This window comes from Anomaloglossus baeobatrachus, assembly GCF_048569485.1.
Source record: "Anomaloglossus baeobatrachus isolate aAnoBae1 chromosome 9 unlocalized genomic scaffold, aAnoBae1.hap1 SUPER_9_unloc_4, whole genome shotgun sequence".
Lineage (NCBI taxonomy): Eukaryota > Metazoa > Chordata > Amphibia > Anura > Aromobatidae > Anomaloglossus > Anomaloglossus baeobatrachus.
The window spans coordinates 340,957-357,515 of record NW_027441822.1 but is presented as its reverse complement, the minus strand read 5'-3'; the positions used below and the strand labels follow the sequence as shown (position 1 = coordinate 357,515).

Genomic DNA, 16,559 nt, shown 5'->3' with positions numbered 1-16,559 from the left:
TGTCACCAGGACGTATCCTTGTCTGTTAATTTTACCTGTGAAAATGTCAGATGCTGGCGTCGCAGCCAAAAAGTACTACTTACCAACCACCGTGGGCTCCAGATCCACAAACACCGCCCTGGGGGAATGTTTTCCGGCTCCTGTCTCACTGAAGAATGTGTTGAACGAGTCGTCTCCTCCACCGATGGTTTTATCGCTGGGCATCTGTCCATCGGGCTGAATCCCATGTTCCAGGCAGAAGAGCTCCCAGCATGCATTGCCAATCTGAACTCCGGCCTGGCCCACGTGGATAGAAATGCACTCACGCTGCGAGAAAAACACATTGCTGCAGTCAATGTCGATGTTCTTTGAAATTTGGAAAACCAATATGTCTTTAAGGCTATGTGCGCACTAGAAATGTGAAGTTTCTCAAGAAAATTTCTTGAGAAACTTCTGCCAGTGAAAGATTTCCGGACCTCCGGAAAAAATCCGCACCAAATCCGCATGCGTTTTTGCCGCGGATTTACCACAGGTTTGTCCCTGCAATAAATAATAAAGATAATCGATAGACAGATAATGGATAGAGGGAAAGATGGATAGATGAATAGATAGATAGATAGAGGGATAGATAGATAGATGAATAGATAGATAGATAGATGAATAGATAGATAGATAGAGGGATAGATAGATAGAGGGATAGATAGATAGATGAATAGATAGATAGATAGATAGATAGAGGGATAGATAGATAGATAGATAGAGGGATAGATAGATAGATGAATAGATAGATAGAGGGATAGATGGATAGATAGATAGATAGATAGATAGATAGATAGATAGATAGATAGATAGATAGATAGATAGATAGATAGATAGATAGAGTGATAGATAGATAGATAGATAGATAGAGGGATAGATAGATAGAGGGATAGATAGATAGATAGATAGATAGATAGAGGGATAGATAGATAGAGGGATAGATAGATAGAGGGATAGATAGAGGGATAGATGGATAGATAGATAGATAGAGGGATAGATGGATAGATAGATAGATGATAGATAGATAGAGGGATAGATAGATGAATAGATAGATAGAGGGATAGATAGATAGATAGATAGAGGGATAGATAGATGGATAGATAGATAGATAGATAGATAGAGGGATAGATAGATAGATAGATAGATAGATAGATAGATAGATAGATAGATAGATAGAGGGATAGATAGATGAATAGATAGATAGAGGGATAGATAGATAGATAGATAGATAGATAGATAGAGGGATAGATAGATGATAGATAGATAGAGGGATAGATGGATAGATAGATAGATAGAGGGATAGATAGATGGATAGATAGATAGATAGAGGGATAGATAGATAGATAGATGAGAAAAACCTATATAATGTTCCACCTCCCTGCATTTTCTAAGCTGGCACCCTTTAGTGACTTTCATGTGGCACTTAGGCTACTTTCACACCTCCGGTTTCTGCAATGCGGCACAATCCGGCACTTTGCATGAAAATCGCAACCGATTTTTTTTGCTGCCGGTTGCGATTTTCCTGCATAGACTTTAATTAGTGCCGCATTGTGCCGCATGGCCTTGCGTTCCGTCCGGTTTTTGCCGCATGCGGCAGATGTAGCCGATGCGGCGGCCGGATGGAACGTTGCCTGGCACGTTTTTTCGTGCGGCAAAAAAAAACGCATCGCGCCGCATTCGGCCGATGCGGCGCATTTTTCAATGCATGCCTATGGCGGCCGGATGCGGCGCGATGCGGCAATAACCGCATCCGGCCGCCGCATGCGGTTTTTGCCACTGCGCATGCTCAGTAGCATGCCGCAAGCGGCAAAAACCGGACTGGCCGCATAGGAAAAACGTATGCAAAGGATGCGGTGTTTTCACCGCATCCGTTGCATAGCTTGCACAGCCGGATTGAGCCGCAGAGCTCAAGCCGGATGTGTGAAAGTAGCCTAAAGGGTGCTTAGCCTTGTATTTAGCCATAAAATAAATAAATAATTAAAAAAAAATGACGTGAGGTCCCCCCATTTTTTGTAGCCAGCTAGGGTAAAGCAGACAGCTGCAGCCTGCAGACCACCGCTGGCAGCTTCACCTTGGCTGATAATCCAAAACAGTGGGCACCCCACGCTGTTATTTTAAATTATATAAATAATTTAAAACAAAAAACGTGGGGTCCCCCCCATATTGGATCACCAGCCAAGGTAAAGCGGACAGCTGGGGTCTGATATTCTCAGACTAGGGAGGTCCACTGTTATCGGACACTCCCCAGCCTAAAAATAGCAGGCCGCAGCCGCCCCAGAAGTGGCGCATCCATTAGACGTGCCAATCCTGGCGCTTTGCCCCAGCTCATCCCGCGCCCTGGTGCGTTGGCAAACGGGGTAATATATGGGGTTGATGCCAGATGTGTAATGTCACCTGGCATCAAGCCCTGGGGTTGGTGAGGTCAGGCGTCTATCAGATACCCGACATCACCAACCCAGTCAGTAATAATTAAAAAATAGACAACAAAAAAAGTTTTATTTGAAAAAACACTCCCCAAAACATTCCCTCTTTAACCAATTTATTGAAAAGAGCACAATCAATTCCACGTCCGGCGTAATCCAATAAGGGGGGGGGGCACGGCGATCCATACCATAGTCGCTGTCCCAGTCAATGAAAAACAGAATGTTCCCCATTGGCTGGGAGAGCAATGCAGTGACCTGAGCTAACATCAATAGGTCAGCTCAGGTCACTGCAGGGGATGACGAGCGCTGCCATCAGGAGCATAGATGAGATCATTACCTTCTGTGATCATCTCCTGTACTGCTGACGTCAGCGCTGTCACTGACTTATCGCGAGAGCCTGTGACGTCACCACTAGTGACAGTCTCGGGCCGCTCGCGAGACGGGCATAGACAGCAGTGACCGCGGTGACGTCAGGAGGCAGGAGATCGTCACAGCAGGTAATGATCTCACCTCCTGACAGCAGCGATCGTCATCCCCGCGGCTCCCAGCACTGCAGGATGTCAGTGTCTGCCTGCGCTGCCGTGTGACAGGCTGCTGACACTGCGGGCAGACACTGACACTGCAGTGCAGGCAGCCGCGAGGCCGGAGCAGGACACACACTGCACGGGCACCTGGAGGTCGCACGGAAGTGCTTCTGTGCGGCGTCCAGGGAGTGTGACGTGTGTTTACTCTGCTCCTCTTCCTGGCATAATGACATCGCTTCCTGCAAAACCGCAGGCAGCGATGGGCATTACCGCAGGTAAATCGCGGCTATTCCGGGGGTATACCGCACATCATTGCTACCTGCGGAATACCCCCGGAATACCGCAGGTACCTGCGGAAATTAATGGACATGCACATTTTCTCAAGAAAGTTTCTCGAGAAAATTTTCTCAAGAAATTTTCTTGAGAAAAATCCGCACAGTGCGCACAACTATTTTTTTTTCTCATTGAATTTCATGGGAAATGTCTGCACAAAGATTGCAGACATTTCTCAAGAAATTTCCGGGGCAAATCCGCGGGTAAATCCGCGGGTAAAAAGCTCTAGTGCGCACATAGCCTAAGGCTGCTGAACGCCGTGTGCACAGGGCCAGCAGCATGCAAATGTGGCCAGTGCCTAATGGTCTTGGGTTCGGGCAGCACCAAGAGGAAACTACCGGACCCACTCTGCCCAGGTCTGAATTTGCAATATTTGCTGTACATTGATGGCAGATGTCCACGCAATGGAGCAGAGACCAAAGAAAGGCAATTTAGCCTCTTAAAGGGGTTGTTCACCACTCAGACAACTCCTTCTCAATCACTGTTTCCCATGTTATTTGGTTTGGTTTTTTTTTAGAAAATAACATATTTGGTATAAATTTTAGAACTAATAAAATCTAAGAATAACTAAATACCAAAATGAAAAAAAACCCCATATCTATCTATATCTATATAAATTGAATAAAACAAGATCTGAAAGTCATATGGATCCCGAAAGGTAGTGATAAAGTCTACAGCTCACGCCCAAAAAAAAGTGCTCATACACCTTTATCAAATGAAAATGACACCGGCCATAGACCTCTATGGTGACACCGGCCATAGACCTCTATGGTGACACCTGCATAGACCTCTGTGATGACACCTGCCATAGACCTCTGTGGTGACACCTGCCATAGACCTCTGTGGTGACACCTGCCATAGACCTCTGTGGTGACACCTGCCATAGACCTCTGTGGTGACACCTGTCATAGACCTCTGTGGTGACACCTGTCATAGACCTCTGTGGTGACACCTGTCATAGACCTCTGTGGTGACACCTGTCATAGACCTCTGTGGTGACACCTGCCATAGACCTCTGTGGTGACACCTGTCATAGACCTCTGTGGTGACACCTGTCATAGACCTCTGTGGTGACACCTGCCATAGACCTCTGTGGTGACACCTGCCATAGACCTCTGTGATGATACTAGCCATAGACCTCTATAGTGACACTTGTCATAGACCTCTATGGTGACACCTGTCATAGACCTGTGGTGACACCTGCCATAAACCTCTGTTATGACACCTGCCATAGACCTCTACGGTGACACCTGCCATAGACCTCTGTGATGACACCTGCCATAGACCTCTGTGGTGACACCTGCCATAGACCTCTGTGGTGACACCTGCCATAGACCTCTGTGGTGATACTAGCCATAGACCTCTATAGTGACACCTACCATAGACCTCTGTGGTGACACCTGCCATAGACCTCTATGGTGACACCTGCCATAGACCTCTGTGGTGACACCTGCCATAGACCTCTGTGGTGACACCTGCCATAGACCTCTGTGGTGACACCTGCCATAGACCTCTGTGATGACACCTGCCATAGACCTCTGTGATGACACCTGCCATAGACCTGTATGGTGACACCTGCCATAGACCTCTGTGGTGACACCAGCCATAGACCTCTATGGTGACACCTGCCATAGACCTCTGTGGTGACACCTGCCATAGACCTCTGTGGTGACACCTGTCATAGACCTCTGTGGTGACACCTGCCATAGACCTCTGTGGTGACACCGGCCATAGACCTCTGTGCTGACAACTGCCATAGACCTCTGTGGTGACACCTTCCATAGACCTGTGATGACACCTGCCATAGACCTCTGTGGTGACACCTGTCATAGACCTCTGTGGTGACACCTGCCATAGACCTCTGTGGTGACACCTGTCATAGACCTGTGGTGACACCTGCCATAAACCTCTGTTATGACACCTGCCATAGACCTCTATGGTGACACCTGCCATAGACCTATGTGATGACACCTGCCATAGACCTCTATGGTGACACCTGCCATAGACCTCTGTGGTGACACCTGCCATAGACCTCTATGGTGACACCTGTCATAGACCTGTGATGACACCTGCCATAGACCTCTATGGTGACACCTGTCATAGACCTGTGATGACACCTGCCATAAACCTCTGTTATGACACCTGCCATAAATCTCTGTTATGACACATGCCATAGACCTCTATGGTGACACCTTCCATAGACATGTGATGACACCTGCCATAGACCTCTATGGTGACACCTTCCATAGACATGTGATGACACCTGCCATAGACCTCTGTGATGACACTGGCCATAGACCTCTATGGTGACACCAGCCATAGACCTCTGTGGTGACACCTGCCATAGACCTCTGTCATGACACCTGCCATAGACCTCTGTGGTGACACCTGTCATAGACCTCTATGGTGACACCTTCCATAGACCTGTGATGACACCTGCCATAGACCTCTATGGTGACACCTGTCATAGACCTCTATGGTGACACCTTCCATAGACCTGTGGTGACACCTGCCATAGACCTCTGTGATGACACTGGCCATAGACCTCTGTGGTGACACCTGCCATAGACATCTGTGGTGACACCTGCCATAGACCTCTGTGATGACACTGGCCATAGACCTCTATGGTGACACCTGCCATAGACCTCTATGGTGACACCTGCCATAGACCTCTGTGATAACACCTGCCATAGACCTCTATGGTGACACCTGCCATAGACCTCTATGGTGACACCTGCCATAGACCTCTGTGATGACACCTGTCATAGCCCTCTATGGTGACACCTGTCATAGACCTCTATGGTGACACCTGTCATAGCCCTCTGTGATGACACCTGCCATAGACCTCTATGGTGACACCTGCCATAGACCTCTATGGTGACACCTGCCATAGACCTCTGTGATGAGACTCCAGTTAAGGTACACATTACACAGCCGGCTCTTCATGTCTTCTGCGCCAATCATAGGTCTGATTATAACAGACAGGCAATCACAGACGGGGATTGTGGGAGGTGGTCTTGTCTCCTTTCAACGGTCACTGATGCAGCCTCGCCCCCAGCAATCATAGTGCGTCATGGCCCCCACTAATGGCCCTCACCACGAGACCTTATCCCCTGCTTCTATTAGCTGAGCCGGGGCTCCGCAGTGAGCTGCGGGTGGACGCCATGTCTTACCATAGTTATCTCCGCAGAGGTATGTCCAATGGGGTATGTTTGTTCCGCCGCTTCACGTCTCTTCTCCTCACCTCACACCGCGCAGCTCCAGTAACCAACTGTCGCGTCTCCCGCCCGCTGCCCCTGCTTATAAGACTCATGCGGTGCGCTCGAGCGTGTCTGCCTCTACTGATTGGATGAAATTGCAATGAGGGCGGGAAATTATAACCAGTCACTCTCCAGTTATCTCTACAGGTAGCGCGTGCAGGCTGTGATTGGTTGCTAGGCAGCTGGGGACAGCAGTGATTGGTTGGCTGCTCATGGACTCACTGCGCGGGAAGATTGTTTCTAACGGTCGCTTGAGGTAACCCTCAACTGAGGTAACCCTCAAGCGACCGTTAGAAACAATCTTCCCGCGCAGTGAGTCCATAAGCAGCCAACCAATCACTGCTGTCCCCAGCTGCCTAGCAACCAATCACAGCCTGCACGCGCTACCTGTATGGATAACTGGAGATTGACTGGTTATAATTTCCCGCCCTCATTGCAATTTCATCCAATCAGTAGAGGCAGACACGCTCGAGCGCACCGCATGAGTCTTATAAGCAGGGGCAGCGGGCGGGAGACGGGACAGTTGGTTACTGGAGCTGCGCGGTGTGAGGTGAGGAGAAGAGACGTGAAGCGGCGGAACAAACATACCCCATTGGACATACCTCTGCGGAGATAACTATGGTAAGACATGGCGTCCACCCGCAGCTCACTGCGGAGCCCCGGCTCAGCTAATAGAAGCAGGGGATAAGGTCTCGTGGTGAGGGCCATTAGTGGGGGCCATGACGCACTATGATTGCTGGGGGCGAGGCTGCATCAGTGACCGTTGAAAGGAGACAAGACCACCTCCCACAATTCCCGTCTGTGATTGGCTATCTGTCTGTTATAATCAGACCTGTGATTGGCGCAGAAGACATGAAGAGCCGGCTGTGTAATGTGTACCTTAACTGGAGTCTCATCACAGAGGTCTATGGCAGGTGTCACCATAGAAGGCTATGACAGGTGTCACCATAGAAGTCTATGGCAGGTGTCACCATAGAGGTCTATGGCAGGTGTCACCATAGAGGTCTACGGCAGGTGTCACCATAGAGGTCTATGGCAGGTGTCACCACAGAGGTCTATGGCAGGTGTCACCATAGAGGTCTATGGCAGGTGTCACCATAGAAGGCTATGACAGGTGTCATCACAGAGGTCTATGGCAGGTGTCACCACAGAGGTCTATGGCAGGTGTCACCACAGAGGTCTATGGCAGGTGTCATCACAGAGGTCTATGGCAGGTGTCACCATAGAGGTCTATGGCAGGTGTCATAACAGGTTTATGGCAGGTGTCACCACAGGTCTATGACAGGTGTCACCATAGGGGTCTATGACAGGTGTCACCATAGAGGTCTATGGCAGGTGTCACCACAGAGGTCTATGGCAGGTGTCACCACAGAGGTCTATGACAGGTGTCACCACAGAGGTCTATGACAGGTGTCACCACAGAGGTCTATGACAGGTGTCACCACAGGGGTCTATGGCAGGTGTCACCACAGAGGTCTATGGCAGGTGTCACCACAGAGGTCTATGGCCGGTGTCACCACAGAGGTCTATGGCAGGTGTCACCACAGAGGTCTATGGCAGGTGTCACCACAGGTCTATGACAGGTGTCACCATAGAGGTCTATGACAGGTGTCACCATAGAGGTCTATGGCAGGTGTCACCACAGAGGTCTATGGCAGGTGTCACCACAGAGGTCTATGGCCGGTGTCACCACAGAGGTCTATGGCAGGTGTCACCACAGAGGTCTATGGCAGGTGTCACCACAGGTCTATGACAGGTGTCACCATAGAGGTCTATGACAGGTGTATGGCAGGTGTCACCACAGAGGTCTATGGCAGGTGTCACCACAGAGGTCTATGGCAGTTGTCACCACAGAGGTCTATGGCAGTTGTCACCACAGAGGTCTATGGCAGTTGTCAGCACAGAGGTCTATGGCAGGTGTCACCACAGAGGTCTATGGCAGGTGTCACCACAGAGGTCTATGGCAGGTGTCATCACAGAGGTCTATGGCAAGTGTTATCACAGAAGTGTATACAGGTGTCACCACAGAGGTCTATGGCAGGTGTCATCACAGAGGTCTATGGCAGGTGTCACCATAGAGGTCTATGGCAGGTGTCATAACAGAGGTTTATGGCAGGTGTCACCATAGAGGTCTATGACAGGTGTCACCATAGAGGTCTATGACAGGTGTCACCATAGAGGTCTATGGCAGGTGTCACCACAGAGGTCTATGGCAGGTGTCACCACAGAGGTCTATTGCAGGTGTCACCACAGAGGTCTATGGCAGGTGTCACCACAGAGGTCTAGAGGTCTATGGCAGGTGTCACCACAGAGGTCTATGGCAGGTGTCACCACAGAGGTCTATGGCAGGTGTCACCACAGAGGTCTATGGCAGTTGTCACCACAGAGGTCTATGGCAGGTGTCACCACAGAGGTCTATGGCAGGTGTCACCACAGAGGTCTATGGCAGGTGTCACCACAGAGGTCTATGGCAGGTGTCACCACAGAGGTCTATGGCAGGTGTCACCACAGAGGTCTATGGCAGGTGTCACCACAGGTCTATGGCTGGTGACACCACAGAGGTCTATGGCAGGTGTCACCATACAGGTCTATGGCAGGTGTCATCACAGATTTCTATGGCAGGTGTCACCACAGAGGTCTATGGCAGGTGTCACCACAGTCATCACAGAGGTCTATGGCAGGTGTCACCATAGAGGTCTATGGCAGGTGTCACCATAGAGGTCTATGGCAGGTGTCACCATAGAGGTCTATGGCCAGTATCACCATAGGGGTCTATGGCAGTTGTCATCACAGAGGTCTATGGCAGGTGTCACCACAGAAGTCTATGGCAGGTGTCATCATAGAGGTCTATGGCAGGTGTCACAATAGAGGTCTATGATAGGTGTCATCACAGAGGTCTATGATAGGTGTCACCATAGAGGTCTATGGCAGGTGTCACCATAGAGGTCTATGGCAGGTGTCACCACAGAGGTCTATGGCAGGTGTCACCACAGAGGTCTATGGCAGGTGTCACCACAGAGGTCTATGGCAGGTGTCACCACAGAGGTCTATGGCAGGTGTCACCACAGAGGTCTATGGCAGGTGTCATCACAGAGGTCTATGGCAGGTGTCACCATAGAGGTCTATGGCAGGTGTCACCATAGAGGTCTATGGCAGGTGTCACCATAGAGGTCTATGGCCAGTATCATCACAGAGGTCTATGGCAGGTGTCACCACAGAGGTCTATGGCAGGTGTCACCATAGAGGTTTATGGCCAGTGTCATCACACAGGTCTATGGCAGGTGTCACCATAGAGGTCTATGGCAGGTGTCATCACAGGTCTATGGAAGGTGTCACCATAGAGGTCTATGACAGGTGTCACCACAGAGGTCTATGGCAGGTGTCACCACAGAGGTCTATGGCAGGTGTCACCACAGAGGTCTATGGCAGGTGTCATCACAGAGGTCTATGGCAGGTGTCACTATAGAGGTCTATGGCAGGTGTCATAACAGGTTTATGGCAGGTGTCACCACAGGTCTATGACAGGTGTCACCATAGGGGTCTATGACAGGTGTCACCATAGAGGTCTATGGCAGGTGTCACCACAGAGGTCTATGGCAGGTGTCACCACAGAGGTCTATGACAGGTGTCACCACAGAGGTCTATGACAGGTGTCACCACAGAGGTCTATGACAGGTGTCACCACAGAGGTCTATGGCAGGTGTCACCACAGAGGTCTATGGCAGGTGTCACCACAGAGGTCTATGGCCGGTGTCACCACAGAGGTCTATGGCAGGTGTCACCACAGAGGTCTATGGCAGGTGTCACCACAGGTCTATGACAGGTGTCACCATAGAGGTCTATGACAGGTGTCACCATAGAGGTCTATGGCAGGTGTCACCACAGAGGTCTATGGCAGGTGTCACCACAGAGGTCTATGGCCGGTGTCACCACAGAGGTCTATGGCCGGTGTCACCACAGAGGTCTATGGCAGGTGTCACCACAGAGGTCTATGGCAGGTGTCACCACAGGTCTATGACAGGTGTCACCATAGAGGTCTATGACAGGTGTATGGCAGGTGTCACCACAGAGGTCTATGGCAGGTGTCACCACAGAGGTCTATGGCAGTTGTCACCACAGAGGTCTATGGCAGTTGTCACCACAGAGGTCTATGGCAGTTGTCAGCACAGAGGTCTATGGCAGGTGTCACCACAGAGGTCTATGGCAGGTGTCACCACAGAGGTCTATGGCAGGTGTCATCACAGAGGTCTATGGCAAGTGTTATCACAGAAGTGTATACAGGTGTCACCACAGAGGTCTATGGCAGGTGTCATCACAGAGGTCTATGGCAGGTGTCACCATAGAGGTCTATGGCAGGTGTCATAACAGAGGTTTATGGCAGGTGTCACCATAGAGGTCTATGACAGGTGTCACCATAGAGGTCTATGACAGGTGTCACCATAGAGGTCTATGGCAGGTGTCACCACAGAGGTCTATGGCAGGTGTCACCACAGAGGTCTATTGCAGGTGTCACCACAGAGGTCTATGGCAGGTGTCACCACAGAGGTCTAGAGGTCTATGGCAGGTGTCACCACAGAGGTCTATGGCAGGTGTCACCACAGAGGTCTATGGCAGGTGTCACCACAGAGGTCTATGGCAGTTGTCACCACAGAGGTCTATGGCAGGTGTCACCACAGAGGTCTATGGCAGGTGTCACCACAGAGGTCTATGGCCGGTGTCACCACAGAGGTCTATGGCAGGTGTCACCACAGAGGTCTATGGCAGGTGTCACCACAGAGGTCTATGGCAGGTGTCACCACAGAGGTCTATGGCAGGTGTCACCACAGGTCTATGGCTGGTGACACCACAGAGGTCTATGGCAGGTGTCACCATACAGGTCTATGGCAGGTGTCATCACAGATTTCTATGGCAGGTGTCACCACAGAGGTCTATGGCAGGTGTCACCACAGTCATCACAGAGGTCTATGGCAGGTGTCACCATAGAGGTCTATGGCAGGTGTCACCATAGAGGTCTATGGCAGGTGTCATCACAGAGGTCTATGGCAGGTGTCACCATAGAGGTCTATGGCAGGTGTCACCATAGAGGTCTATGGCAGGTGTCACAATAGAGGTCTATGATAGGTGTTATCACAGAGGTCTATGATAGGTGTCACCATAGAGGTCTATGGCAGGTGTCACCATAGAGGTCTATGGCAGGTGTCACCATAGAGGTCTATGGCAGGTGTCACCATAGAGGTCTATGGCAGGTGTCATCATAGAGGTCTATGGCAGGTGTCACAATAGAGGTCTATGATAGGTGTCATGACAGAGGTCTATGATAGGTGTCACCATAGAGGTCTATGGCAGGTGTCACCATAGAGGTCTATGGCAGGTGTCATCACAGAGGTCTATGGCAGGTGTCACCACAGAGGTCTATGGCAGGTGTCACCACAGAGGTCTATGGCCGGTGTCACCACCGAGGTCTATGGCAGGTGTCACCACAGAGGTCTATGGCAGGTGTCACCACAGAGGTCTATGGCAGGTGTCACCATAGAGGTCTATGACAGGTGTCACCATAGAGGTGTATGGCAGGTGTCACCACAGAGGTCTATGGCAGTTGTCACCACAGAGGTCTATGGCAGTTGTCAGCACAGAGGTCTATGGCAGGTGTCACCATAGAGGTCTATGGCAGGTGTCACCACAGAGGTCTATGGCAGGTGTCATCATAGAGGTCTATGGCAGGTGTCACCACAGAGGTCTATGCAGGTGTCACCACAGAGGTCTATGGCAGGTGTCATCACAGAGGTCTATGGCAGGTGTCACCATAGAGGTCTATGGCAGGTGTCATAACAGAGGTTTATGGCAGGTGTCACCATAGAGGTCTATGACAGGTGTCACCATAGAGGTCTATGACAGGTGTCACCATAGAGGTCTATGGCAGGTGTCACCACAGAGGTCTATGGCGGGTGTCACCACAGAGGTCTATGGCGGGTGTCACCACAGAGGTCTATTACAGGTGTCACCACAGAGGTCTATGGCAGGTGTCACCACAGAGGTCTATGGCCGGTGTCACCACAGAGGTCTATGGCAGGTGTCACCATAGAGGTCTATGGCAGGTGTCACCATAGACGTCTATGGCAGGTGTCATCATAGAGGTCTATGGCAGGTGTCACAATAGAGGTCTATGATAGGTGTTATCACAGAGGTCTATGATAGGTGTCACCATAGAGGTCTATGATAGGTGTCACCATAGAGGTCTATGGCAGGTGTCACCATAGAGGTCTATGGCAGGTGTCATCATAGAGGTCTATGGCAGGTGTCACAATAGAGGTCTATGATAGGTGTCATGACAGAGGTCTATGATAGGTGTCACCATAGAGGTCTATGGCAGGTGTCACCATAGAGGTCTATGGCAGGTGTCATCACAGAGGTCTATGGCAGGTGTCATCACAGAGGTCTATGGCAGGTGTCACCACAGAGGTCTATGGCAGGTGTCACCACAGAGGTCTATGGCAGGTGTCACCACAGAGGTCTATGGCCGGTGTCACCACAGAGGTCTATGGCAGGTGTCACCACAGAGGTCTATGGCAGGTGTCACCACAGAGGTCTATGGCCGGTGTCACCACAGAGGTCTATGGCAGGTGTCACCATAGAGGTCTATGGCAGGTGACACCATAGACGTCTATGGCAGGTGTCATCATAGAGGTCTATGGCAGGTGTCACAATAGAGGTCTATGATAGGTGTTATCACAGAGGTCTATGATAGGTGTCACCATAGAGGTCTATGATAGGTGTCACCATAGAGGTCTATGGCAGGTGTCACCATAGAGGTCTATGGCAGGTGTCATCATAGAGGTCTATGGCAGGTGTCACAATAGAGGTCTATGATAGGTGTCATCACAGAGGTCTATGGCAGGTGTCACCATAGAGGTCTATGGCAGGTGTCATAACAGAGGTTTATGGCAGGTGTCACCATAGAGGTCTATGACAGGTGTCACCATAGAGGTCTATGACAGGTGTCACCATAGAGGTCTATGGCAGGTGTCACCACAGAGGTCTATGGCAGGTGTCACCACAGAGGTCTATTACAGGTGTCACCACAGAGGTCTATGGCAGGTGTCACCACAGAGGTCTATGGCAGGTGTCACCACAGAGGTCTATGGCAGTTGTCACCACAGAGGTCTATGGCAGGTGTCACCACAGAGGTCTATTACAGGTGTCACCACAGAGGTCTATTACAGGTGTCACCACAGAGGTCTATGTCAGGTGTCACCACAGAGGTCTATGGCCGGTGTCACCACAGAGGTCTATGGCAGGTGTCACCACAGAGGTCTATGGCAGGTGTCACCACAGAGGTCTATGGCAGGTGTCACCACAGGTCTATGGCTGGTGTCACCACAGAGGTCTATGGCAGGTGTCACCACAGGTCTATGGCAGGTGTCACCATAGAGGTCTATGGCAGGTGTCACCATAGAGGTCTATGGCCAGTATCACCATAGGGGTCTATGGCAGGTGTCATCACAGAGGTCTATGGCAGGTGTCACCACAGAGGTCTATGGCAGGTGTCACCATAGAGGTCTATGGCCAGTGTCATCACAGAGGTCTATGGCAGGTGTCATCACAGGTCTATGGAAGGTGTCACCATAGAGGTCTATGACAGGTGTCACCACAGAGGTCTATGGCGGGTGTCACCACAGAGGTCTATGGCGGGTGTCACCACAGAGGTCTATGGCAGGTGTCATCACAGAGGTCTATGGCAGGTGTCACCATAGAGGTCTATGGCAGGTGTCATAACAGAGGTTTATGGCAGGTGTCACCACAGGTCTATGACAGGTGTCTCCATAGAGGTCTATGACAGGTGTCACCATAGAGGTCTATGGCAGGTGTCACCACAGAGGTCTATGGCAGGTGTCACCACAGAGGTCTATGACAGGTGTCACCACAGAGGTCTATGGCAGGTGTCACCATAGAGGTCTATGGCAGGTGTCACCACAGAGGTCTATGGCAGGTGTCATCACAGAGGTCTATGGCAGGTGTCATCACAGAGGTCTATGCAGGTGTCACCACAGAGGTCTATGGCAGGTGTCATCACAGAGGTCTATGGCAGGTGTCACCACAGAGGTCTATGGCAGGTGTCACCACAGAGGGCTATGGCAGGTGTCATCACAGAGGTCTATGGCAGGTGTCACCATAGAGGTCTATGGCAGGTGTCATCACAGAGGTCTATGCAGGTGTCACCATAGAGGTCTATGGCCGGTGTAATTTTCATTTGATAAAGGTGTATGAGCACTTTTTTTTGGGCGTGAGCTGTAGACTTTATCACTACCTTTCGGGATCCATATGACTTTCAGATCTTGTTTTATTCAATTTATATATATATAGATATAGATAGATATATGTTTTTTCTTTGTCGCTCCATTGGGAGACCCAGACAATCGGGTGTATAGCTTCTGCCTCCGGAGGCCACACAAAGTATTACACTTAAAAGTGTAAAGCCCCTCCCCTTCTGCCTATACACCCCCCCCGTGCATCACGGGCTCCTCAGTTTTTATGCTTTGTGCGAAGGAGGCACACATGCACGCATAGCTCCACAATTTAGTCAGCAGCAGCTGCTGACTATATTGGATGGAAGAAAAGGGGGCCCATAACAGGGCCCCCAGCATGCTCCCTTCTCACCCCACTCTGGTCGGCGGTGTTTGTTAAGGTTGAGGTACCCATTGCGGGTACATAGGCAGGAGCCACATGCTGTTTTCCTTCCCCATCCCTTAAGGGCTCTGGGTGAAGTGGGATCCTAATCGGTCTCCAGGCACTGGGACCGTGCTCCCTCCGCAGCCCCTGGGGAATCTGCTGGACAGGAGCCGGGTATCGTCAGGGACAAGGCCCTGCTACTGTGAGGTACTCTGTGTCCCCTTGGGGACGGCGCATGGAGCGCTTGTGTCATACACGCTGCAGCACTGCTGGGTGTGTTAGTGCGCCGGGACTACCGCGCTGACCGCGCTTGTTTGCCGGCCGCGCTTATAACTTTAGTCCCCGGCTTCTGCGGTCTAGTACCGCATATTCCCGCCCCCAGGCCTGCCAGTCAGGGGAAGGGCGGGACGCTGCACTGGACATCAGCGCTGAGGGCTGGAGCATACTTTGTATCCTCCTCCCCCCTCACTGAGCACAGTGGGGCACCAGATTCCCGCACTTTCTAGGGCACGCCCACGGCCCCCTCCTCCTCACAGAACGCCGGCAGCCATTCCTGTCAGCACTTCTGAAGCTGGAGAGGAGAGACAACACGGCTCTGGGAGGCCCAGGCAGGGAATCTGGTGGTCACACAACCGCTTTGGGCGGTCGGTAAGCAGCACCTGTTTCTAGGTGCTGGCCCCACTGAGTGCCGAAGTGTACATATATATATATGCTTATATGCTATACATTTACTCTGTACGGTCGCACTGTTGGTTTTTGGCTATATACCCTCCTGGATTGTACTCAGAGGAGACAACAGCATGTCGTCCGCAAAAAGCAAGGGTGCCAAAGCACAGGCTTACTTTGCAACCTGTACCTCATGTGCGGCTATGCTACCGGCAGGTTCCACTGACCCTCATTGTGTGCAATGCTCGGCCCCTGTGGCACTTACTCAGCCGGAGCCTCTGCCACTGGTGGCCCAGGTGGAACCACCTGCTACCACTGTCCAGGTGACAGGGACGGAGTTTGCAGTATTCGCTGACAAACTGTCTGAGACTATGGATAAATGGTCTGCTAAGATACTAGAAGCCTTACAGTCCAGGCCGGTAACACAGGCCCCGGGCACAGTTGAATCATTGACCCCAGGCCCCCCTCTGTTGGAGCAGCAAAGTGCTCCTGGGGTGACTCATAGGTCCCAAGGTGAGGTCTCTGACACGGACCGCAGTCCCAGACCGCCTAAGCGGGCTCGCTGGGAGCCTCCCTCGACTTCATCACACTGCTCAGGGTCTCAGCAGGAGGACTCTAGAGGATGAAGTGGAGGTGGCAGATCAGGATTCTGATCCTGAAGCCGCTCT

At 51.1% G+C, this 16,559-nt stretch overlaps 2 protein-coding genes across 2 annotated transcripts in view; one reads left to right on the top strand and one right to left on the bottom strand.

Annotated features, from left to right (window-relative positions):
* LOC142259778 (tubulin alpha-3 chain-like) overlaps positions 1–6,660 on the bottom strand; it is a 75,702-nt gene extending 69,042 nt beyond the window's left edge. Inside the window, exons 1-2 of the mRNA XM_075331886.1 lie at positions 6,472–6,660; positions 84–306 (exon numbers count right to left, since the gene is read on the bottom strand). Coding sequence (XP_075188001.1) covers positions 84–306; positions 6,472–6,474 — 226 coding nt within the window. The 5' untranslated portion in view covers positions 6,475–6,660. The remainder of the gene's footprint in view (positions 1–83; positions 307–6,471) is intronic.
* A 408-nt stretch (positions 6,661–7,068) lies between these two features.
* LOC142259783 (tubulin alpha-3 chain-like) overlaps positions 7,069–16,559 on the top strand; it is a 57,829-nt gene continuing 48,338 nt past the window's right edge. The window contains exon 1 of the mRNA XM_075331889.1: positions 7,069–7,179. Coding sequence (XP_075188004.1) covers positions 7,177–7,179 — 3 coding nt within the window. The 5' untranslated portion in view covers positions 7,069–7,176. The remainder of the gene's footprint in view (positions 7,180–16,559) is intronic.